The 25,712-nt window shown below is 46.1% G+C and overlaps 1 protein-coding gene across 2 annotated transcripts in view; it reads right to left on the reverse strand.

Moving 5' to 3' along the window:
* The window catches only part of WDR88 (WD repeat domain 88), a 47,023-nt gene that overhangs the window by 4,352 nt on the left and 16,959 nt on the right, over nucleotides 1–25,712 (reverse strand). For both annotated transcript variants that reach the window (XM_003997994.6, XM_045045567.1), the window contains exons 2-9: nucleotides 25,574–25,684; nucleotides 20,094–20,182; nucleotides 18,823–18,886; nucleotides 16,151–16,289; nucleotides 14,592–14,721; nucleotides 7,815–8,002; nucleotides 5,754–5,836; nucleotides 4,133–4,201 (exon numbers count right to left, since the gene is read on the reverse strand). In XM_003997994.6, the coding sequence (XP_003998043.2) occupies nucleotides 4,133–4,201; nucleotides 5,754–5,836; nucleotides 7,815–8,002; nucleotides 14,592–14,721; nucleotides 16,151–16,289; nucleotides 18,823–18,886; nucleotides 20,094–20,182; nucleotides 25,574–25,684 (873 nt within the window). The remainder of the gene's footprint in view (nucleotides 1–4,132; nucleotides 4,202–5,753; nucleotides 5,837–7,814; nucleotides 8,003–14,591; nucleotides 14,722–16,150; nucleotides 16,290–18,822; nucleotides 18,887–20,093; nucleotides 20,183–25,573; nucleotides 25,685–25,712) is intronic.

Below are 25,712 nucleotides of genomic sequence, written 5' to 3' on the forward strand. Positions count from 1 at the left end.
CCATATAATGGAATATGATTCAACAGTAAAAAGAAATTAAGTACGTACTTCTATATGTTACAACATGGATAAATCTTGAAAACATTATGCTAAGTGAAACAAACCAGTCACAAAAGGCCATGTATTGTACGATTATATTTAAATGAAAGGTCCATAATAGCAACATTAGAAACAATAATAGAATAAATAAACAGTAAAACAAAAGTAGATTAGTGGTCCAAGCTAACACAATGAGACCATAAAAGGAAATAAAAGGTATACAGATTGGGAAAGAAGAAAGAAAACTGTGTTTGTTGGGGCGCCTGGGTGGCTCAGTTGGTTAGGCATCTGACTTCAGCTCAGGTCATGATCTCACGGTCCGTGGGTTCCAGCCCCATGTCGGGCTCTGTGCTGACAGCTTGGAGCCTGGAGCTCACTTCAGAGTCTGTGTTTCCCTCTCTCTCTGACCCTTCCCAGCTCTGTCTGTCTCAACAACAACAACAAAAAAAAACAACTGTGTTTGTTCACAGTTGACATAATGGTGTATATAGAAAATCCAAAAGCAATCAACAAAAGAATTCTTGGAATTAATAAGTGATCAAAACAGAGTTGCAGGATACAATGTTAATATACAAAAGTCAACCGCTTTCCTATATACCAGCAATGAACAGCTGGAACCTTGAATTAAAAGCACACTACCATTATTAGCCACGCCCCCCCCCCACCAAATGAAATACTTATGTCTATTTCTAACAAAATATGTATAAGATCTATGTGAGAAAAACTATGAAACCCTTCGTGAATATGAAAATTCAATATTGCCAAGATGTCAGTTCTTCCCAATTTGATGCATATATTCAACGCAATCCCAATAAAAATCCCAGCAAGTTATTTTGTGGATATTGACACACTGATTGCCAAAGTTTTTATGAAGAGGCAAAAGATCCTCTTGGATTGTATTGTAGCCAATACAATAACAAAGAGAGGGACAAAGTGGGAGGACAGACACTACCCAACTTCAAGTCTTACTGTAAAGCCACAGTTATCAAGACACCGCGGTATTGGTGAGAGAATAGACAGACCACTGGAACCGAATGGAGACTGCAGAAATAGACCCACGTAAATGTAATCAACTGCTTAACAAAAAAGGAGAGGCAATGCAACGGAAAAAATGATAGTCTTTTCAACAAATTTGCTAGAACAACTGAGTATCCACGTGCAAAAAAAAAAAAAAATCTAGGCACAGACCTAACATTGTACTCAAAATGGATCACAGGCCTAAATGCAAATTGCTAAAACTCCTAGAGAATAACATAGGAAAAAAATCTAGATGACCTTGGGTTTAGCGATGACTTTTAGATATAGCACCAAAGATATATCCATGAAAGAAATAATTGATAAGTTAAACTTCATTAAAATTACATTCTTCTGCTCTGCAAAAGACACTGTCAAGAGAATATAAAGAGAAGCTATAGACTGAGAGATAATATTTGCAAAAGATATATATGATAAAGGACTATTATTAAAAGTCTACAAAGAACTCTTAAAACTTAACAATAAGAAAACCAAGAACCCAATTAAAAATGGACCAGAAAGGGGAGCCTGGGGTGGCTGAGTCAGTTAAGCATCCAACTTCAGCTCAGGTCATGAACTTGCAGTTAGTGAGTTCAACCTGTGCATCAGGTTCTGTGCTGACAGCTCAGAGCCCGGAGCCTGCTTCGGATTCTGTGTCTCCCTCTCTCTCTGCCCCTCCCCCGCTCACACTCTATCTCTCAGAAATAAATAAACATTAAAATAAATAAATAATAAAAAAAAATTTTTAAAGACACCAGTATTCCTTGGAAAATGGTGAATTAATTTGGGGGCACTGTTCAAATGAATATCCATTATCATATCATTCCTCTGATTGTTTTTATGAAACTGAGTGTGGTCAGCAGACTAATGCCCCAGATCCTAAGCCCCAGAACCTATGAATGTGTTAGGTTATATACCAAAGAGGAATTAAGGTTGCAGATGGAATTAAGTGTGCTAATCAGCTGATCTTACAATAAACAGGGAGATTGTTGTGGGTTTCTCCAGGCGGGGTGGACATAGTCACAAAGGTCCTTAAAAGTGTACAAAACAGTGAGAGGGATATGTGACTATGGAAGAAAGGAACAGAGAGATACAACCTTGTTGGCTTTCAAGATGGAAGAAGATGAATAAGCCAAGGAATGCTGGTGGCTTCTAGAGCTGGAAAGGGTAAGGAAATGGATTGTTCCCTAGAGCCTCCAGAAAGGAAAACAGCCCTGTGAACACCTTGGTTTTCCCCAGAGAGACCTTGTCATACTTCTGTCTCACAGAACTGTAAGGTATTAAATTTTTGTTGTGTAAGGGGCAAAGTGTATAGTGACTTATTATAGCAGCAATAAAAAACCAACACACTGAGTGATGTTACATGTCCTGATTCAGCGGTCGCAACTAAATGTCCTGTAGGAGATCAAAAGGGGAAAGCGTGGTCACGTCTGTGTTGGCCCCTGCTGTGCGGAACTGTCACATTCCAACAACATCATACTTTCTACAGTATATCAAGCGATTTGTCAAATTCTGGAAACCTAGCTCTTAAATACTTTGATTCAAAAGTTGGAGTTTCAAATCACCTTCTTGATTTCTGTGAAGATTTTAATGAAAATCCAAAAAACAGGGGCACCTGGGTGGCTCAGTCAGTTAAGTGTCCAACTTCAGCTCAGGTCATGATCTTGCAGTTTGTGAGTTTGAGCCCCACGTCGGGCTGACAGCTCAGAGCCTGGAGCCTGCTTCAGATTCTGTGTCTCCCTCTCTCTCTACCCTACTCCACTCACACTCTGTCTCTCTCTCTCTCAACAATAAATAAACATTAAAAAAAAATTTTTTTAAGAAATAAACATTGAAAAAAGTTAAGTCTTACATTTATGTATTTTAAGCATACACAATATAGCCTACAAAATTGAGGGACACCCGGGTGGCTCAGTTCATTAAACATCCAACTTAAGCTCAGGTCATGATCTCACCACAGTTCATGAGTTCGAGCCCCGTGTCAGGCTCTGCGCTCACAGCTCAGAGCCCGAAGCCTGCTTCAGGTTCTGTGTCTCCCTCTCATTCTGTCCCTCCCCAGCTTGTGCTCTGTCTGTCTCCCTCTCTCAAAAATAAACAAACATTAAACAGAAATTTAAATATGCATTGAAGACTTCTTTTAAAGTCTAAATAAACTGTTGCATGATAAGACAGAAAGAAACAGCATAAAATATTTTTATATTTTTCTTCAACAGATTTGTTTGATTAGTCCCACTATTAATTACTACTAATTGCTGCTGTTAAGTAGTCCAATGATTATTGTTTCAATAATAGCATTTACATAACAGAGAAGGAAAAACACAGAATGAGACATAATTTCAAATAAGCGTTCACTTTTCATACTTTGGTTTGCACTTTTACTTTTCTCCAGCTTTACTGAGATAGAGTTGCCATAATCAGTTCTCATATTTTCAGGTTAAAATAGTAACACGTAGGCACAGGTCTGGCAGTATCTGGGCTGGCTGGCTCTCTAACAAGGGAGCCTACTCACGGTTCGCACAGTCTTGCCCACGGTCCCATAGACCTAGAAACCCCCAGACTAGAGAATGACGTGGCTCTAATAAAGATCGGTGGGGGGCAAGTTGGGACGCCCACTTCTCCTGTACTCACACCTGAAGGACAGCCCTTGGGACACCCTGGGCTAGCTCTTGTGTGCCATTGGCATGGGAACTCCAGGACATAGTGATGCAGAAAGGGAAGACCCACCCAGGACCTCAGGGTGGTCTCTGGGGCTCACCAACACAAGGAGCTGATGCTGACGCTTTCCCCTCCTAGGCCCCCTGCTGGCTCCGTCACTCACGGGTCTGGGCAGGCCCTTCCTCCAACAAAGCTCAGAGGTGGGTGGTTGCAGACACGGAAATACCTGGCGACTCCCCACAGGAGGACAAGAGGACCTGCTTTCCCTGTTCCCAGCAGCTCCCTGGATGAGGGTGGCCTGGCTAGGTGCGGCCCTCACAGAGAGCCGGCCCAGGAATTTTGCTGGGCAGTAACACTTCTGTTGACACAAATTCTCACAAGTGTGAGAGAAACTTTAAGTTACTCAAAGGCTGCCCATTTTTACCTTTGAAGAAGACAGGACCCGTTTCTTGTCATTGCTAATGGCAACATCTGTCACCCAGTCACTATGGCCCTGAAGAAAAAAAAAATAGAATTTTAACAAGGAACTGGAGGAAAAACCTTGGGAAACACAACAAAAACAGAAAACACAAAGTTGGGACCCCAGAGATGCGTACGTTTAAGAGCAACTAACTGTGTTTCCCTGATGTCACCAATGCCATTTAAGGTGGAACAGAAAGTGTAAAGGTTGGCGATGCATGCGTACATTACAGCACTGTGTGCGTTGTTCAAATAGTCCTCTGGAGTTTAGCAGGTTGGAAAGAAAACGACTATATTCCCGGCTGGTCCCAGAGCACCTCTCGCAGGTTTTTGTTGGCATTCTTTGTTCCAGGAAATACCATTCCTATTGGAGGTCCTGTTGGTGAGGGGGCTTTTGCTTCAAGTGAGGTTTGCTTCAAACCTATCCACTGTGGCTCAGGCAATTAGGGGGTTATTTTCCTCAGGTAAAATGGAGCTCAGAGGAGATAAGTTCCATTGCCAGCTCAGACCCCGAATGATGTCAGGGCTCTGCATCAACATCTTTATCATTCTTTGGCCTTCCTCGTACAGAAAGAGTGGAAGGGGAGGCAATATGGTATATGATGTATATGGTATATGGCAGGAGGAAAGAAAGCAAGAGAGAAATTAAATTCCTGTGCAGAACAAAAGGACAGGAGCTTAAGGGTGGGACAAATAGAGAAGAAGAAGAGAGCAACCGGAAAGGGGACAAAGGGACATTTGAACACAGGGATGTTCAACATTTGGTTCTAAGGTGTTTATTTGCTGTGATGTAAACTCTCTTTACCTCCCCCAAAACCCTTGGGAGAAGAGGACTGAAGACAGACCAGCTCTGGGAGCCTGAATGTTGTGGTGATCCAGGGGACACATTTGAGCCACAGGGCACAGAGGGACCAAAAATCATGGATGCAAGCATTCACAGCCAAACCATGAGACCACAAGGGAGACCACCATCCTACAGGGAAGATGTAGATATCTTGGGGTAGGAGGCACTGGGCACAGAGGCACTGCTGTAGCCAATCCTGGAACTACCTGACTCTGGATTCTTGCCATGTGGGACAATCCATCCCCTTACTATAGAGCCACTTTGAGTTGAGTCTCCTCTAACTTATAGGCAAAAGCACTCAGCCGATGCCACCATTTTGGAGTCCATTACTGTTTATGTATGCTTCGTTATGGGACTCATCTTTCTGTAGAGTAATGTCCGTGGTCCTTAGACACTTTCCCACCTCTGAGTTTTTGCATTTGCTCTCACATTTGCCTGGAATGCCCTTCCCCAAGATCCTCATCCACCTAGTCTTTCTTTGTCATCAAGTTCTCAGCTCATATGCCACCTTCTCCAAGAAGCCCTCCCACTGTGGATTACTCCTTGGGGTCTATTTCTATCACATCACCCTGTTGTGGTTTCTCTTTCACTCATCACTGTCAGTGATTTGTTTGTTGGTTTCTGGTCTGTTCTCCACAGAGGTGTCACCTCCAGTTGGGACGGCTTGGTCTGTCTCACCCACGGCTGTATTCCCAGCACCCAGCACCCGGCATGATCCTCTATCTGATGCTGACATTGGTACCTTCAAGGAGAGATTCCGGTAGCCTTCTCCTACATCCCAGATAGCCACAGTCCTGTCGAGCCCTCCAGACACGAGAAAAGAGGCTACAACAAAAAGTGACAAAGTTTCAGGGGGTGGGTGGGGTCATCTTCCCCTGCCATCTGCTTCTTCCTTCAGGAGGCCAAAGTGGGAGGAAGCATTTGTGAAGTGCCACCATGGTTCACTCCAAGGACGCTCAAACCCCTTATTGGTGTGGCTCAATGTCTCCCAACCAGTTACAGTCAATTCTCATTATTCATGGCAATTATATTCTGTAGTCATCACAAACACTGAATTAGTTAACAGTGAACAATTTCTCCCAGGGAATATGCAGGGTTAGGTCCCTGTGAGCCTCTGGTCACAACATTTCATTAACTGATCAATATATAACCTTGTTTTATGTCTGTTTCTGTTTGAACACACTTTATTTGATACATATTGTTTATTCATTAAGGTTAAGTTCACGGCCATCACTGCTACAGCTCATGCCTGAACCAAGCTTCTCTGATACATGTGTTTTCCCTGTAAGGCACATTACTGCCTTCTTGCATTAGGAATACCAGACAGCAAGCACATCAGTATTGTGCTTGGGGGCTTTTTAAACAGCAAAGTCACACCAAAAAAAAAAAAACGCCACAAAATGCAAAATACCTGGGCACTAAATGGACTACTTTACAACAAGAGAGCTGAACTAAGAAGGCAGAGTGTCATCTTGTTCAACCTCAGCTGGGAACGTGTGCATAGGCTAACTCACACTTGTCACTGTTCTGTGCATGTCCATAGTCCACGTGGCATCGCAGAAGTGCCACAAGCATTGATTTTAGAGTTACAAAGAAATTTTACCCAATATGCTAATTCACAAACACGGAATGTGTGAATAGCGATGATGTAAGTCTGAAACCCCGAAACAAGGACGGAAGCTGGCAGGACACCTCTTAATGGGGTCTGACTCACACAGACACTGCTTGTGAAGAGGAAGAGTTGTTCAAAGGCACTCTAGCATCTCTCAAGCCAGGCCCTGATTGCTTCTGTACTGGCAGGGTGCCCCTGAATGAGCGCCACTCCCAAGAATGGAGGGGTCAAACATTTGGCTCCTGTGTGTCAAGAGTGGTCATTTCCCTCACTGAGGCTAGTGGCCTAAGGCTGCTTCCTGTCCTCACCCCTGTTTGCATCTATGCCCCTTCATTTGGCAACAACTCCCCAATTTCCCATGGGGAACACCCCTCACATACTCTTAGTCCCTCTGGTCAGGGGGTACTGACTTGAACCTGTAGCTCAAGGGGGTGGGGGTGGGCAAGTTACTCACACCTAGCCAATCAGAGCTTCTCAGCCCCTGCTGAAATGATTGGTTCAGAGATGAGTGTGTGTCCTAAGCTGAGCCAATGAGAGACTTTCCTGGGACTTGTGCTGGTACCATCTAAAAGAAGGATCTCCCTCTGGGGCACCTGGATGGCTCAGTCAGGTAAGCCTCCAGCTCTTGGCTTCAGCTTAGGTCTGGATCTCACGGGTTTGTGGGATCATGCCCTGCATCAGGCTCTGTGCTGACAGTGTGGAGGTTGCTTGAGATTTCAGTCTCTTCTCTCTCCCCAAACTCGTTCTCTCTCTCTCTCTCTCTCTCTCTCTCTCTCTCTCTCTCTCTCAATAAACTTTAAAGAAGAAGAGGAGGAGAGGGAGAAGGAGAAGGAGGAAGAAGAAGAGGAGGAAGAATGAGGAGGAGAAGGGTCTCTCTTTCTCCAGGGTTGGCTCCCTGACAGCCTTGTCTGAGTGTCTGGACCCAGCCATGCCTACTCTTGGACTCTTGGGGGTTAATAAATATCTTTGGCAGCTAAGCCACATTAAGCTGAGTCTCTGTTACTTGCAAACTTGTATCTATGAATGTGCCTCTTGGTTTTTTTGTTCCCGGTGAAGATAAAACCACTTTCACCATTGGCATCGTGGGAAATTGCCTCTCTATACTAAGGAAAGTCCATGTGCACGGAACAGGAGGACATCTGCCCTAGCGCTCTGACAGGTGTGAAATCCTTCTATGTGTTCATTACTCACTGTCTCTGGCAAAGTGGCAGGAGCTCACAGAACCTTCATGGCCCTGCATCAGAGTCACACAGGCTCCGCAGTTTCGAAACTCCCCTGTATGGACATTCCAGATTTTTAAGGTTTTATCCCAAGAGCTTGTACACAGGAAATGGCCACTGAAGGTGAAGCAGCAGTTAGAGATCGCACTGGAATGTGCCCTGAAACACAGACGGAAGCGTGCACACATCAGCACTACACGCCTGGAGGATCTGAGGACGCACCTGAGGGGAGGGGCATTGGAGCTGCTCCCCGGTGACCTAACGGACCTCATTCCTTTGATCACTGCCTACCGTGGCCCAGATCTTAATTGCTCTAGGTCACGCTATCCCAGGACTTCTCAATCATGGCGATACTGACATTTTGTGCTGGGTAGTTCTCTGTGACAGGGGGTTGTCCTGCACGTTGCAGGATACCTAGCACCATCCCTGGACTCTACCCACTAGATGCCCTACACCCAACCTGTGACAACGAAAAATGTCTCCAGACGTCGGCAAATTGTCCACCGGGGGAGAAAATTGCGCCTGGCTGAGAACCACTGCACCACTTAGAGCTACCTGAGACTTGAAGAGAAGAACATCTGAAAATCCGTTCGTGGCGGTTAATAGAAGAACAGCCCTTCAGGTTCGGGTCACACTTATCAGGTGGGCTTCTCCAGCCCACCCTCCACTTCCTTTTCTCCAAGACACGGAGGCTGGGCTCCTCTCCCTGGTCCTCCTCCCCCACCCCTCTCCTACCACTTCCTCCTTCCCTTCCCAACTACTCTATCTTTTTTCTCTCCCTCTCTCCTCATTTGTCTTCAGTATCATTAGAGCATATTTTAATGTTGTGCGTTTAATTAATAAAGTTTTGAGTTATCCATTCTCAATTTTTATATGTCCTTTTTAAAAAGGGGGGGGAATCTGTCAGACTTTTGCTGTTTTTGTTGTCTTTGTGATCTTTTGTGTTGTATTTTCCCCATGAATCTCACCTTCTGTTACAAACAGTTTTCAAGAGAACCTGGAAACATAAACAAGCATCTCTGAGTAGGCTGGATTATAAAATCCAGGAAAGCTTGGACAAAACTGTTTTCTAGAGCTCAGGTCAGAGTTTTGGACTGTATTTCAGTTCTTTGTAATGCACAGACTAAGATCAAAGGAGAAGAAATATCAACTCCTTAGAGGTGTCCAGGGTAAAACGTTCCAAATCCCTGTGGCTGTCAGGCTAAGAATCATCCCAGCATATACTGGAGATGGATTAAAAAGCCTTCCCCACAATCCAGACACTGTTGTTGGGATTTAAACCAAGGCTATCTCTATTTTCCAGGATGGGGCTCTCATTTCCAATAAATTCCACTTCTCATAAAAGATCGTTGCACTTTGGGGCCCCTGGATGGCTCAGTCATTGAGCTCACTCGTTGAGCGTCCGACTTCAGCTCAGGTCATGAACTTAGGGTTCGTGAGTTCGAGCCCCGCATCGGGCTCTGTACTGACAGCTCGGAGCCTGGAGCCTGCTTCGGATTCCGTGTCTCCCTCTCCCTCTGTTCCTCCCCTGCTTGCACTCTGTCTGTCTGTCTCTCAAAAATAAATAAAGGTTAAAAAATTTAAAAAAAGAAAATATCATTGTACTTAGTACAAAAGTTTGGGGAAAGTGCTTGTATCGCACTTGTTTCTGGACAAGATGGAATCAATGCACTTCTTCCTATTCCTTCTGCTAAGTACACCTAACAATCTGGCATTTGTAAAGCAAACGGAAGACTAGGAAAGATGGAGACAAGTAGGCAGACCAGCATGACATCTTGGGACCCAAGAATGACATATATATCCTATATATGAATGACATATTCATATATCCTGGACTGAATACTGGAAAAGCTTGTAACCCAAAAAACAATGGGGACCATTAAAAGGACCTTGAGAAAAGTCTGTTCTCCATAGCCAAATGGATAGCCTAGCTAGACAGAAAACTTTTAGGCACTACCCACCTTCCTCTAGCCAAACATTCAGGATTTTATGATCCAGACTACCCAGAGATGCGCATTTATGTTTATGCATCTCATCCCCACCCCTCTCAGCAAGGGCCTAAAAGGACCTTGACTGCAACACTTTCCAGACTGTACTGAGGTGGCCTGCTAGAACAAGATTCTAAGACTGAGAGTTTCCTAATATAATTAATACACAACAAAACGTTGTGTACACAAAATGTACACAACACAACAGAAATCACTCATCATACTAAGAGCCAGAAAAATCTCCCTGTGAATGAGAAGATTAATCAACAGATTCTCAACACTGAGATGACACAGATATTACAATTATCTGACAAGTATTTTTAAGCAGCCACCATAACAATGCTGTGATGGACAATTATGATCATGCTCAAAACAAATGAAAAGATGGAAAGCCTCAGCAAAGAAATAGAAGATGTGACAAAGAACCAAATGAAAATTTTAGAACTGAAAAATACGATAACCAAAATTAATTCAGTGAAAAAGACAGAGAAAAGAATAAGTGAATATGAAAACAGGCAATATAAATTAACCAGTTCAAAAAATAATTGACAGGAAAAAGAAAACAGCCTGAGGGACCTGTGGGACTATAACAAAAGATCTAAAATTTGTGTCCTTGGAGTCCCAGAGGGAAAGGAGAAAACAGTAGCGCTGAAAAAGTAATCAAAGAGACTATGTCTGGGGGCACTTGGGTGGCTCAGTCAGTTAAGTATCCAACTCTTGATTTTGGCTCAGGTCATGATTTCAAGGTTCGTAGGTTCAAACCCTGTATTGGGCTCTGTGATGACAGTGTGGAGCCTGCTTAGGACTCTCTCTCTCTCTCTCTCTCTCTCTCTCTCTCTCTCTCTTCCCCTCCCTTGTGCTCTTTCTCTCATACATACATACATACATACATACATACATACATACATACATACAAATAAATAAATAATAAATGAAAACATTTTAAAAAAGAGATTATGTCTGAAATTTTACCAATTTGGCAAAAGACATAAATCTTCAGATTCAAAAAGCTAAGTGAAACTCAAGTGGGATGAACCCCCAAAAATCTACACCCTGACACATCATAATTAAACTTCTAGCGCAAACCTTGATCTAGGGGTCCTGAGTTCGAGCCCCACACTGGGAGTAGGGATTACTTTAAAAATATTGAATTAAAAGGGCACCTGGGTGTCTCAGTCAGTTAAGTGTTCAACTCTTGATTTCAGTTCAAGTCATGATTTCACCTTGCAGAGCCTTCTTGAGATACTCTCTCTCTCTCTCTCTTCCCCTTCTCCCTTTCAAAATAATAAACTTTAAAAATTAAACTAAATAAACACATCATTAAACCTCTGAAAACTTAAGACAAAGAAAAAAATCTTGAAAGCAGCAAGAGAGAAATGGCACCTTATCTATAGGAGAAAAGCAATTTGAATCGTAGTGGATTCTTCATCAGAAACCATGAAGATCAGAAGAAAGTGACATGACAGATTTCAAATAAACGGAAAAAAAAAAAGTCAACCCTGATTTTTATATCCAGCAAAAATATCCTTTAAGAATGAAAGGGGAATCAAGACATTTCAGATTAAGGAGAACTAAGATAATTTGTTGCCCTCAGAAGTATTCTAAAAGAATACCTGAAAGGAATTTTTTTTAAACAGAAAGGAAATGGGGAAAGAAGGAAACTTGGACCATCAGAAAGGAGGACAGAACATGGTAGGCAAAAGTATGGGTAAATACAATAGACTGTTCTTCTCTCTGGAGTTTTCTTAATTATGTTTGACATTTGAAGCCAAAAAAATATCACTTATTTATACTTACACCCTGTAAGTTTCCAAATAGGTTGAGACTGAATTTTTAAAATCCTTTAGCAAGACCAGCTAAGATAATTTGCAGGACCCAGTGCATGATTAAAATGCAAGGTCCCAGTTCCTCCAAAAGCTATAGATAGTATTACCATATGATCCAGAAAGTCCACTCCTAGGTATATAGCCAAAAGAACTGAAAGCAGGGACTTGAACAGATACCCATCTGCTAATGTTCATGACAGCACTACTCACAATAGCCAAAAGATAGAAGCAACTCAAGTGTCCCTCAACAGAGGAACAGATAAACAAAATGTGGTACATACAAATAATGAAATATTGTTCTGTCATGAAAAAGGAATGAAGTTCTAATACATGCTACATGGGTGAATTTTACAAACAGGATGCTACATGAAAGAAGCCAGACACAAAAGGTCAAGTAATGTATGACTGCATTTGTATGGAACATCCAATACAGACAGATTCACAGAGCAGAAAGTAGAATACAGGTTGCCAGGGGCTGGGGTTGGAGGGAGTGGGGAATTATGGTTTAACGGACACGGGGTTCCTGTTTGGGTAATGAAAGGTAATGAAAGACAGTGGGGATGATTGCACAATATTGTAAATGTAATGAATGCCAGTGATTAACTTTAAATGGTTAAAATGTGGGGCGCCTGGGTGGCGCAGTCGGTTAAGCCTCCGACTTCAGCCAGGTCACGATCTCGCGGTCCGGGAGTTCGAGCCCCGCGTCGGGCTCTGGGCTGATGGCTCAGAGCCTGGAGCCTGTTTCCGATTCTGTGTCTCCCTCTCTCTCTGTCCCTCCCCCGTTCATGCTCTGTCTCTCTCTGTCCCAAAAATAAATAAACGTTGAAAAAAAATTTTTTTAATTAAAAAAAAAATAAATGGTTAAAATGAAAATTTTACTTTATGTATAGTTTACCACAACTTAACAATGCGATAGCCTCCAACCACTGTTCACTTGAAATGGGTGAATTCTCTGCTGTGTGAATTCTATCTCAGTGAAGCTGTCAAGAGAGAAAGACAGGCAGGAAGGAAGGAAAGGGAAAAGTGATGGCTTCTGGGGAAACTGAATGGTTACAAGACAGGTAGGAGAGATTTTTCACTATATATCCTTTTGTTCCTTTTAAATTTTGTACTGTGTTGCATATTTTACATCTTCAAAAAGTAAATTACATATTTTTGAAATAAAAACATGCAAGGTCCCTTGTTCAAAAACTAAGAATTTAAGGACGTTGACAGCAGAGCATTAAATCAAGTGTGGGGCCCTGTGTGTGGCCCTGTGTAACTTCAGAGGCTGCAGCCCTGTCACTTGTCACCAAGAATCTTTGCCTTTATATTTTCTTGCTAAAAACTATTTCCAAAAAAAAAAAAAATCACACATTTGGGTTGGTCAAAATTACCAATAGGGTGCCTGGGTGGCTCAGTCAGTTAAGCGTCCAACTTCGGCTCAGGTCATGATCTCATGGTTTGTGAGTTTGAGCCCCGCGTCGGGCTCTGTGCTGACAGCTCAGAGCCTGGAGCCTGCTTCGGATTCTGTCTCTGTCTCTGTCTCTGTCTCTGTCTCTCTCTCTCTCCCCCCCCTCCCCCACTCACACTCACTCTCAAAATGAATAAATATTTTTTTAATTAAAAAAAAATTTTTAATACCAATAGAGGGGTGCCTGGGTGGTTCATCAGGGTAAGCATCTGACTCTTGGTTTTAGTTCAAATCATGATCTCACAGTTCGCAGGTTCAAGCCCAGCATCAGGCTCTGGGGTAACAGCATGGAGCCTGCTTGGGACTCTCTCTCTCCCTTTCTCTGCTCCTTCCCTGCTCTCTCTGTCTCTCTCTCTGTCTCTCTCTCGCGCTCGCTCGCTCTCTCTCTCTCTCCCTTTCTCTCGAAATAAATAAACCTAAAAAAATACCAATAAACATTTTGCTGGTTTCCCTTTCCACCTCCATGGGGAAAACAGAACGGCGTGGACTATGACACTTGCCCATAGCTGGAACTGCGGCCACCTCTGCTGTCTGCTCCCCATCCCCCACTGGGCTAAGGAGGCGTTCCACAGCGCCCCCACCCAGGTTTCCACGAGAGTCACTCTCAGTAACAGCACGTGTTGAGCACCCATCGTGTGGCCTGCGCTAAGGATCTCACTCAGATGTCACCTCTGCTCGGTTTGCAGGTGAGGAAACTAAGGTCCAAGGTCACACAGGATATGAACCTGCACACTCTTTTTTTTTTAATTTTTTAATGTTTTTATTCATTTTTGAGAGACAGAGAAAGACAGCACTAGCACGGGAGGGGCAGAGAGAGACAAGAATCTGAAGCAGGCTCCAGGCTCTGAGCTGTCAGCACAAAGCCCAACGTGGGGCTTGAACCCATGAACCATGAGATCATGACCTGAGCCAAAGCTGGACGCTTAACCGACTGAGCCATCCAGACATCCCTGAACCTGCACACTCTTGACCCCTGGCCAGACACCCATGGGACTGCCTGGCCCAGTCCAGTAAGGCTCCTGATTGAGCAGAGCAGGCACGGTGACGGGGCACATACACATTCTGAGATCCTGACTTCAGGGCCTGCTGGAGAGGACTGGCCCCCCGCCTGGTGGTGGCCACCTGACAGGTAACCCTTGCAGCCCTGGATTATCAGATCTTCCCATTTCACAGGAGACACTGGAAATTCACATTTAGGAGGGAGGTGGGGAGGCTCTGCACAATGTTTTCCAGCATTGGCTCACTGGAAACAAACGCACCTGAGGCCTGTCCCTGCCCAGAAGCCACAGCTAGTGGTGTCCCCCTGCCCACCTCCCTCCTTCACTTTCTCCATCTCCAGCCTCCTCCAAGCACCTGTGACCAAGCTGGGGATGCCCCATGTGGATGCCAGCTCACAGCTGAAGGTGTGCGGGCCAAATCCAGGAGGGTCTGAACGGGGACTCCAGCCCACCTCTCTGCTGCAGGATGGGGCCCCCCCTCACTTGGTGATGGTGAGCAGCGTGGCTTGGGATGTAATATCCCAGATCTTGATGCTTTTGTCCAATGAGACGGAAGCCACCTTCTGGCTGTCGGGGTCAAAGCAGCATGCCGTGAGAGACCGGCTGTGATGATCTGAGGCACAGGGAAAGCGACTCATCACCTGACATTCCACATTCCAGGCCACGAGCTCCACGTGGCCCGGAAGCTCACACTACTCCCCCAGACTGAGACAGTACTACAGAAACACTATTCCCAGTTTCACGAGGGACTCCTCACTTGCACAGACATTTCCCAGGCGCCTACTGTGTGCCAGGCTGAGAAGAAGAAGCATGAACAGAGCTCCCGGTCTGATGGAGAGACGCCTTGTGCAAGCTACAACCCACGGGTGTCAGGGGCCACGAGTGGTCATGGTTCCTGGCCAACAGATGGCTGGCCCAGCACTGACAGGTCGAGGAGGGGCGCTAAAAGTTAGCAGGGGAAACAGAATAGGAAGAGGGCTCCCAGCAGAAGGAACACGTGCACAGGCCTGGAGGTTGGACAGAGCGTGGAAAAGTGTGGGGTGCAACTAGAACCTGGAGGGGGAGGACGGGTAGAGTATGAGGGGACACAGGAGAGGGGAGGGGCAAGCCGTGGGGCCTTGCACACGCCACAGATCTGTGCTGATAAACATAAACACAAGGTGCACACGGGAAGTAGGATTGGGATGTGCACACACACATGCCCACACACACTCACAGAGGTCGGGAAGGCCACCCAGTAACATGTTGTTCATAATAGACACCCCCACGGAGGAGACAGGACACACAGAGCAGCCTTGTGCGTTCTACTTTACATAGTTACCAAATGTTTTACAACGACTGCATATTTTTTAATGTTTTATTTTGAGATAACCATCAACTTGCATGCCCTTGTGAGGAATAACACTGAGAGAGCCTATGTGCCTGTCACCCAGTTTCCCCCAATAGAAACACCTTGTGTAACTATCACACGGTATCACAACCAGAAAATTGACATCTGATGATTATTATCTTTATTTATATATATGTATTTTTTTAAGTTTATTTTGAGAGAGAGAGAGCACAGGGGAGAGGGGGAGAGAGAAAGAGAGAAAGAGAGAGAGAGAGAGAGAACGAACCCCAAGCAGGCTCCGTGCTGTCAGCCCCATGCCAGTCTCAGGGCTTGATCCCACAAAGTGTGAGATCACGACCTGAGCCGAAATCAATCGACTGAGCCTTCCAGGTGCCCCTTTCATCTTTATATTTTAAAAACACATATAAAAATACTATAAAGGCTGAGCCTCCGCTCAGTAAAAGACTGGGCTTTAAACGTCTGCATGACATTGGAACAGAACACTTTTTCATTTGTTACAAGCGGGGTTAATCATAAAAGCCTCAACCGATGACGGTTTTAGCTGCTGGTGTTCCATCAGTGAGTGTCTATCTGTAATGATGCCGCTCATTACAGCTTCACCAAATAGGCAACCAAAAGTCACTGTCAGTTAAGTGACAAGCAGCTGTTACCATCGCAGACAGAACAGAGCAGGGAGCCCATGCAAACTCACTTTTGATGTGTGACACAGTGGTGGCGTTTTCCGCATCTGTTATACAGATTCCGCGATCCACGTCCAAGGCTGAGACCACGTATTTGCCATCAGGAGAAAGCTTACAGGAGGCTATGAAGGTTTCATGGTTGATCTTCCACTGAATAGGGCAACAATCAAAAGGTTGTTCTCTCTCTAGCCCAGCTGTCCAGTAGAACTTTCTGGGATGACAGAAATGTTCCATCTAGGCACTAGCCAATATACTAGCCTCTGGCCACATGTGGCCGTTGAGTACTTGTAATGGGCTAGTGCAGGTAAGGAACTGAATTTTTAAGTTCGTTTAGTTTTAGCTAATTAAATTAATAAATGCAATTCATTAAGCTGTCTCCAGGACAGATGGACAAGGACAGGTAGAGTGGCTTGTGGAACTGGCAGCAAGGTTCTAGTAATGACCAACTTCACTCCTGTTCAGTTTGGTAAACGAGTGTTTATTAAGTATCTGCCGTGTGCCCAGCACTGTGGACAAGACACTGCAGCCCAGTCCCTTGGGCATCTCACAATCCCTTGGGACAGGCTGGCACCAAACCCCAAGAAGGGGACACTGAGCTGCTCCACATTCTAGGAAAGGAGGATCTCTCTGTAGGTTATAGATTATGGTATTGCCATTGTGACAGCTTTAAAATATGCCCGCAAATCCTTTGACAGTCCTCCCTCCAAAAGGTGCAGCCTAATTCCCTACCCCTTGTGTATGGGCTGGACTTGGTGACTCACTTCTAATGAATAGAATATTGCAGAAGTGACAGCATGTGACTAGGTCATAAAAGAAACCATAGCTTCCTCCTTGCTCTCTCTTGGATCACTTACTCTGAGGGAGTAAACTCAAGCAGCCCTATGGAGACACCCAAGTGGAGAGCAACTGAGGGCTCCTGCCAAAAGCCATGTGGGTGCACCATCTTGGAAGATGAGCCCCAGTTGAGCCTTCAGATGACCTTAACCCCAGATGACATCTTAACTGTGACCTCATAAGAAATTTGAACCGGGGTCCCTGGGTGGCTCAGTCGGTTAAGCGTCTGACTCTTGGTTTTGGCTCAGGTCATGATCTCATGGTTCATGAGTTGGAGCCCCACATTGGGCTCTGTGCTGACAGCATGGAGCCTGCCTGGGATTCTCTCTCTCCCTCCCTCTCTGCCCCTCCTCTGCTCTCTCTGTCTCTCAAAATAAATAAACTTAAAAGAATTTTTTTTAAATAAGAAACCTGAACCAGAACCACCCAGCTAAGTGGCTCCTACATTTCTGACTGTCAGAAACCACGAGATAATAAGTGTTTGTTGTTTCAAGCTGTTAAGTTTTGGCCTAATTTGTCAAGCGGTGGTGGATAACTAATTCAGCTCCGTAGTTGGCAAGTGGCATGGATCATTGTGCAATAAAAATAAATAAAAGTACTGTAAAGAAGTTTAAAGAAGAAAAAGAAAAGCATCTCAAATAGAAAAACTGGCTAGAGACAAGAGCAGGAAATTTACAAGAGAAGAAATAAACATTTGGAAAAATGCTCAAAGTCACGAGTAATCAATGTTCGTCTCATTTTTCATCTACCCAAACTGGCTAAAAATTTTTTTTTTAATCATGATATCTGGCATGAAGAGGGTGAGCTCTCTTCCAGCGCCTCGGATATGAGTTGGCACAGATGTCTAGATGACAATTTTTAAAACGCCATGTTTCTATATCAAATTAGCAGTCAAATCCAGCTCTATTTCCTTAAAAATATTGGATCCTAGGTATCAAAAGTAATATGCAAAGTTTCCTCATTGTAGCATTGTTCATGATAGGGAAATGTGAAAACAGCCCCAGTGTCCCATAACGGGATAGTGAAACACAGCCTGACTTATCCAGACCACGGAATCCATGCATCCATTACGAAGGATGACACTGGTATATACTTACTTACCCATTTGTTTTTAAGTGGTGAAAAAAAAAAAGTCAAGATCCAGAAGTATGCACAGGATCATGCCATGTTGTTAACAGAACATACTTGCCTGTGTTCATATGGAAATGTACGCAGACACAGGAAAAGAGATGCCAAGTTATTAACTATCACCTCTGGGGTCTTTACAGTGAAATAAACTGATCTTTGCACTAAGAAGAAAAGAGGAGCAAAGGGGAGCATTCAGGAGCTCCCTGGGGAGCCCCTTGGGCAGGGCCAGGGCTGCCTGGGCACCAGACAGAGAGAAAGGGAGTGTCAGGCTGGTTTGGATGGATGGATGGATGGATGGATGGATGGATGGATGGATGGTGGCCCCTCCAAGATGGGGAGAGGACCCTCCCCTGGACACTCGTGCTTTGACCACGTGGCCTTTGTCCCATGGCTTCAGCTCTGCTTCCCGCCCCATCAAATCCCAACACCCTACAGAGGAGGGTCTCTTTCCCTGTGCAGTTCCCTCAGCCTTGAATTCGATGGTCCTTCCTCCCCGACCGCGAGCGACCCTTGCTTCTTTTGGGTATCAAACTCTTCCCATCCTTCCAGAAAAAGCTCCAAAAAGCTTTCCTTCCCCGACACCCACCCGCCATCATCTGGTGTCCCTGAGACAACCCTCCTTTTCTGAAAGACTGCTTTCCCTTCCCACCCCAGGCCCAGCCCAAGGCCCCCAAAGCCCAGTCAAGACCCCGTGCTGCCGCGCTGGGCGGGGCACACTCACCAGCAGCTTGCCTGTCTCAAGGTCCCAAGCCCTCACTGCTTTGTCATAGGACGCTGCAATAATTCTGTCAAGAAAATGACCCAGACAGTTATGGCTACAGGTTCTATGGAAAAAAAAAAAAAAACACCTGGAAATTTCTTCATAGAAAATTTCTGTAACTTAGGACCAAGGTTGCAAGTAATACCTGAATCTTTCTTGAGACGCTCCCGGCCCCCTCCATGAGCCTCACTGAAAAGAGACAGACCCTAACACCGAGGCATTACCGCATGCCCTTCCTGAATCCCTCAGCCACCCAGATGTGTTCTTTCATATTTAGGGCATTAAAGGGACCGTGTCTTCTCTTCTGGGAATGACTGTCTTCTTCTGAGGGGATACCTACGGCTCACACGGACCCACTGTTTCCTTCTCTGCTCACGTCTTGTTACAGGAAAACACTTTGACAGCTCACTTTGTTCTGAAATGTTCTCTTTTACACCTAGTAAAAATAACCTAGCTGTACCTTTGTACATAATAATATACATGTATCTTTCTTCCGTTGCGTGCTTCCGTGGTAATCTGTGTCCCCCATATCACGTAATGTTCCAATACTAGTTTTTACTAGTTTTGTCACTGCTGGATAAAAGTAAATCTAGGGGCAGCCTGGGCGGCTCAGTTGGCTCAGTGTCTGACTTCAGCTCAGGTCATGATCTCACAGCTCGTGAGGTCGGGCCCCGCATCGGGCTCTCTGCTACCTGCATGGAGCCTGCTTTGGTTCCTGCCTCCCTCCCACTCTACCCCTCCCGAGCTGTGATTTCTCTCTGTCTCAAAAATAAATAAAAACATCAAAAAAAAATTTTAAGTAAATCTATTTTAAAGCAAACCCCTTGTTTTAAAGGCCCATTTCACCTGCTCATGAAGGGCTTAAGCAAATGTCTCCCAGAGGCTCTTGTGTGCACGCGGCTGCCTCCGAGCTGGGGCGTGCCTGCCTCCGTTTCCCCTGTGAGATGCTGCCTGGGCCTCAATGGCCAGTGACCCCTCGCAGCGTCCACAGCCCATGGGTGTAACTACGGGAAGAGAATGCAGACTGGCTTTGTCTTAGCCACAAAACTTGTTGTCTTTTTAGCGCTTTGAATTTGCAAAGAGTTGTCACATCCCCTTGACTCTTACAGCGAAACATGGAAACCGTGGGGACATATATGGGAGAACGGGAGTGTATTTGCCCATAAAACAGAAAGTCGTCCCTGGCCGCCTCCTCACTCCTCCTGACCCGTGCAAGATGAGGGAAAGGTCACCTTTTGCTGTCAGCCGTCACGCTGCACTCTAAAACAGGAGCATTGGGCCTGTGCTCAAAATCCCGAATCACTGAGCCATCCACAGCATCCTCAAATCAACAGGAGAGAGGGAGAGAGAGGTCACTGAGCCGTTGGTGCAAGTCATGAACTGAGCTCAAGGGCAGCCCCGAGCTCGTCTAAACGGCAAAGTATGAGAACCTGTGGTCTTATGTCCCTCACCTTGCTCAAGAGGGCAAAAGGACTTCCCAGCCTCTTCCCCAGAGCAGCAAGGACACCCTGCCACCCACAGTATCCCTGGGAAACTCCCCCTCAACTGCACAGGCACCAGATGGCAACGGGCCACTTTGGGGACAGAGCTGCAGACAATTTTCTCCAACGCTACTGGCCGAAGACGCTTTGCAGAATCCGCAAGACCTTTCAAGAACTTTTTAGAAGTTCACACCCTTTACCCGGCAATTCTTCTAGTCAGAACTGTGGTCACAAGGACTTAAGCATGAAAGGGTTCACCACGTGGGTGAGAGGGGAGGCTAAACACACGAGGTACCGGTCACCATCACCTCCAGGGAGCGGCTAAGACCAATCCCAGCATGCCAGCAGTGGGGTGCCAGCAACTGTTAGCATGTCGACGGTTAATAACTAGAGAATAGGGGCGCCTGGGTGGCTCACTTGGCTGAACGTCCAACTTCAGCTCAGGTCATGATCTCGTGGCTCGTGAGTTCGAGCCCTGCATTGGGGCTCTCTAATGTCAGTGTAGAGCCTGTTTCAGATCCTCTGTCCCCCTCTCTTTGCCCTCCCCCACCGTGCTCTCTCTCTCTCCCTCAAAACTAAATAAACATTAAAAAAAAAATAACTACAGGGGCACCTGGGTGGCTCAGTCAGTTAAGCATCCGACTTCAGCTCAGGTCATGATCTTGCTGCTCTTGGGTTCGAGCCCCGCATCCGACTCTGTGCTGACAGCTCAGAGCCTGGAGCCTGCTTTGGATTCTGTGTCTCCCTCTCTCTCTGCCCCTCCCCCGCTCATGCTCTGTCTGTCTGTCTGTCTCTCTCTCTCTCTCTCAAAAATAAATAAACATTTAAAATTTTTTAAAAAAATAACTAGAGAATATGATGAGAACAAAGCCAGGTAAAAACTAGATAACATGAGGGGAATAAAACAGGATGCCGGAGTGAAAAGTGCCCATTATGGCAGAGATGAAATATTTTCAGTAAGAAATGTGCCAACATGGGAATGCAAGCTGTTGCAGCCACTCTGGAAAACAGTATGGAGGCTCCTCAAAAAACTAAAAATAGAACTACCCTACGACCCAGCAATTGCACTACTAGGCATTTATCCAAGGGGTACAGGTATGCTGTTTCGAAGGGACACATGCACCCCCATGTTTATAGCAGCACTATCGACAATAGCCAAAGTATGGAAAGAGCCCAAATGTCCATCGATGGGTGAATGGACAAAGATGTGGTATATATATATGATGGAGTATTACTCGGCAATCAAAATGAATGTAATCTTGCCATTTGCAACTACGTGGATGGAACTAGAGGGTATTATGCTAAGTGAAGTTAGTCAGAGAAAGACAAAAAGCATATGACTTCACTCATATGAGGACTTTAAGAGACAAAAGAGATGAACATAAGGGAAAGGAAACAAAAATAATATAAAAACAGAGAGGGGGACAAAACATAAGAGACTCTTAAATATGGAGAACAAACAGAGGGTTACTGGAGGGGTTGTGGGAGGGGGGATGGGCTAAATGGGTAAGGGGTACTAAGGAATCTACTCCTGAAATCATTGTTGCACTATATGCTAACTAATTTGGATGTAAATTTTAAAAACTAAAAAATAAAATTAAAAAAAAAAAAAAAGAAAGATGCCAACAGCTTTTCGGGATAAGCAGGGGTGGAAAGTCCCCTTGAAAAATAGGTTACTGGTAAGATAATGAATTCCTAGAAAGGTCTTGAGTTGCTAGGTGAAAATATGAGGAGCTTCAGGCCAACCAGGGCAGGCCTGTGACAATACTTCCTGATATGCAGAAACCACTTTGCATGAAAAGCCCAAGTCATGCTGGGGCAGGGGGGGGGGCAAAGGACCCTGTGTCAGGGGTCCCCAAGACCACCCCCAGGTTCAGTGATCCTCCAGGATTCACAGGGCTCCACAAATAGTCATATCCACGCTAAGATTACAGCAAAGGACACAAAGCAAAATCAGCAAAGGGACAGGGGCATGGGGTGAAGTCCAGAGAGAACCAGACACAAGCTTTCAAGAGTCTCTCCCAGTGGATCACACAGGACATGCTTAATTCCTCCAGCAACCAGTTGTAACAGCACGTGTGATGTGTTGTCTATTGGGGAGGTGTGCCTGAGGCTTGGGGCCCAGGGTTTTGGGGGGATTCTCTGGCATACACCAAATCCAGACTCCAGAAGCAAAGCAAGTGCTCAGCATAAACCACATGGCTTGCACCAACAGGGGTTTATGGGTACAGCGAGCCCTCTTTGACACTTGGGGGAAGTTTCACGATCGTAGGATACCATTTACCAGTCCGGCTCCCAGATGCCGGCCAAGCCAGCCTCACCAGCAGTCTCAGACCTGCTATGTGAACTCTTTTCTGCACAGACCCAGACCCTCAACCCCCGTTCCAAACAGTGGGCTTGTGTTTGGGCAACCCAGCAGGCCCTAATCAGAGGCAGGAAGAGACACCAGGAATCCAAAGAGGAACACGCCAGGACAGGACACACCCAGGCTGCAGCCCCCCTGGCAGGTGCATTGCTCTGGCACAAACACAGAACTAAGCAAATGATCACAGTGGGGCCTGGGACTGCAGTTTGCGCAGCGCCCCCGGTCAGCTAAGGGCAGCACCGGAACGAACCGGTGTCCATGGGGTCCATGTGCAACTTCAGCATTCAGTAGTGACACCTTCTGGCCAAGAGGAGGAACGACTACAGGCCGATAACCCTCTTGGAAAATGTGAAGGGAAACCTTTCGCAAGAGATCTATAGCAAACAAGCCAGATTTTGTTAGTGAATTCCAAAGACGGTGGGAAAGTCTCTGTTTTGTACTGAATGTTTCTTGAAATGAATGGGCCACTGGTCAGGGCCATGGGAAGGAAATAATTGAAAGCTCCCTCTTCACCTAGCATTTGGAAGCAGGAACCCCTCTATGGACTCAGATAATTCAAGGCAGGGATACTGGTCAGACTTCAAATGGATGGGAAAGAACGGGCACCAAGAAATAGTTGTAAAAATAAGGCAAATGTGATAATATCCGTAGCCCAAGTTTATTGTGGTTATGTAAATAGCATTTCTTTATGGTCTCAATTTCATAAACATGCATATATGTGTGTGAACAAGAAAAAAAAATAGACATATACTCCTCCAACATTTTCACAGCAATTAACTCCAGAGTCATGAAATGATGGCTCTCGCTTCTTCTTTGTACCGTGAAAAAAACCACCAAAGCTGTTATCTCTTAATGACTAGAAAGAGGTGTGCCCATACACTAGAGGGATGTCGCGTGCAGGATAGAGAGTGATTTCGTCCCCACTTCTTCTTACAGGTGTGGACTTTCCAAATTATTCACAATGGTCCACAGTGAGGGTGAAGGGAGCTTTCAAAAGATTAAATCAGATGTTTGGGTTCCAGGCGGAGCCGAGAGGAGGGATGGGAGATGGGAGGTGACGGGAGTGGGAAGAGAAAGGAGAAGCAAGGGGACATTTTGGCCAAGATACTGCGACGGGAGAAGGCAGTGTGCGGGGCAATGGCTGAGTCATCTACCCCAGGGAGGGTTCGAGAATGTCAGCTGTGCAGGGGCAGGGACAGCCACAGGAGGAGGCAGCCAAAGGGCAAAGATGGGGAAAAGAGAACCAGGAGGAGGAAAGAGGGCTTCTTGGAGGAGGTGTCAATGGCGCAGCCAAGACAGACAACTGGCGACTGAGGGGGAAGAAAGGAGGGAGGGCAGCGACCTGGAGAAAGCGGCAGAAACCGGCAAGGCCGTGAGCGAGGCTGGTATCAGGACACTCGGACAGGCCGAAGTGACCGCATCCTAGATACAGCAGCATGGACTAGGTAGCCAGGCCGCTGTGGGGAACCAGAGACATCTCAGTGGGTGGTCTTTAATCTTGGGGCCAGAGAAACAGGCATATTTCCTCTTTCAGAGACAAGAGATTTTTGGCCCAAATAGACAGAAACTCCTGTGACTCCCTCCACTGGTGCCGAAGGCGAGAAGAAAGTGGCGAAGATGTGCAGCTGGCCAAGCAGGAGGCACACCTGGAAAGCGGCCCTCTTCCTCCCCTGGGTGATGACAACGAGCAGAGCCCCCTCGCCATCTCACCTCAGATGGTTGAGAAGCGGTTTGAGGCTCTCAGAGGAACCAGTTTTCCCAGAAAGAGATTTGGGGCTGGGAGAGTGGATTTTCTAAGGGCCAGAGTAGAGGTGAGGAGTGGATGTCTGCTGGGGCCAGGAATTGGCCGCGCAGGCCCCAGGGTAGCCGCTGCACGCAGCTGGACCTGGAAAGTTTCAAGGAAGCCCCGGAGGTCATGTAACCACCCAAGGTCACAGAGCTGAACCACTTGGACAATCCCCAAACCCTCCTGCCTAATCTGCCTGGCCTTGGTGCCCACTGATGACACAGAAGGTGACCTCTGTGGTCATCTGGAGGGTGAGGGGCTATCTTCCACCTGATTACCCAGGCCAGAACCCAGGAACCAGCCCAGGCTTACTTCTGTCCCCTCCCACCCCTGAAGCCAGAGGAGACGGCAAAACTCAGAACGGACTGTCCTCCCCCATGGGCCAAGCCCCAGCCACACAGTCATCTGTGGCCTGGTTCCAATGGCCATTGTCATCTCCCATTCCTGCTCCCTCATCAACCCCCCGTGATGGGCCAGCAGTGCCCCCAGACAGCCCTCCCAGGGTCACTGGCTATGCGCAGAGGCTTTGGAAGAGTTCTCAGCGCCACGTCTCCGCAACCTCACATGACCTTCACACCCCTGCTTCCTGAACCTTGGGGCACTGATCCATGCTCCAGCCTGCCCCTTCCAACCACCGCTCATGGACAGGTCCCAGGCCTGGCCACTTTTCTGTCTTCTGCGACCACCTAAGCCTGGCCATACCATCTCTATGGATGAAAGTGAATTTTCCAAATAAGAAGGAGACCCAAAGAGATGTCACAGCTCAGAGATCTCAGGCGAGCCCTAGGCACCGCTGGGACGATCCCACAATAGGTGGGGAGTTCCAGCACAGTGGTCCCTGCCCCCTGCTCCTCCTGCTTCCAAATCAACAGGCTGACTACAATAAACTCATCTCTCTCCACTGGCTTGACACTAGGACGGAACCCTCACTTTGCTTCTTTTTCTTGCATTTTGCGCAGAAAGTTCTTTCCAAATCTTTGGGATCCATGAGTGTCTGGGAACTCAGTATTGGCAATCTCTCCACAAGATATGGGAAAGCTTATGGGATATTTTCATCCCACCTAATGCCGGGCCACCTACCCACAGCTTCACAGTGCAGTCATAGGAGCCACTGAGGAGCTTTGTGTCATCCACACAGAAGTTACAGGAACTCACAATGTGACTGTGTCCCTTCATAATTTTAAATGGGATCTGAAAAAAGGATAGATTGAATGAGTTC

This window comes from Felis catus, chromosome E2 (assembly GCF_018350175.1).
Source record: "Felis catus isolate Fca126 chromosome E2, F.catus_Fca126_mat1.0, whole genome shotgun sequence".
Taxonomy (NCBI): domain Eukaryota; kingdom Metazoa; phylum Chordata; class Mammalia; order Carnivora; family Felidae; genus Felis; species Felis catus.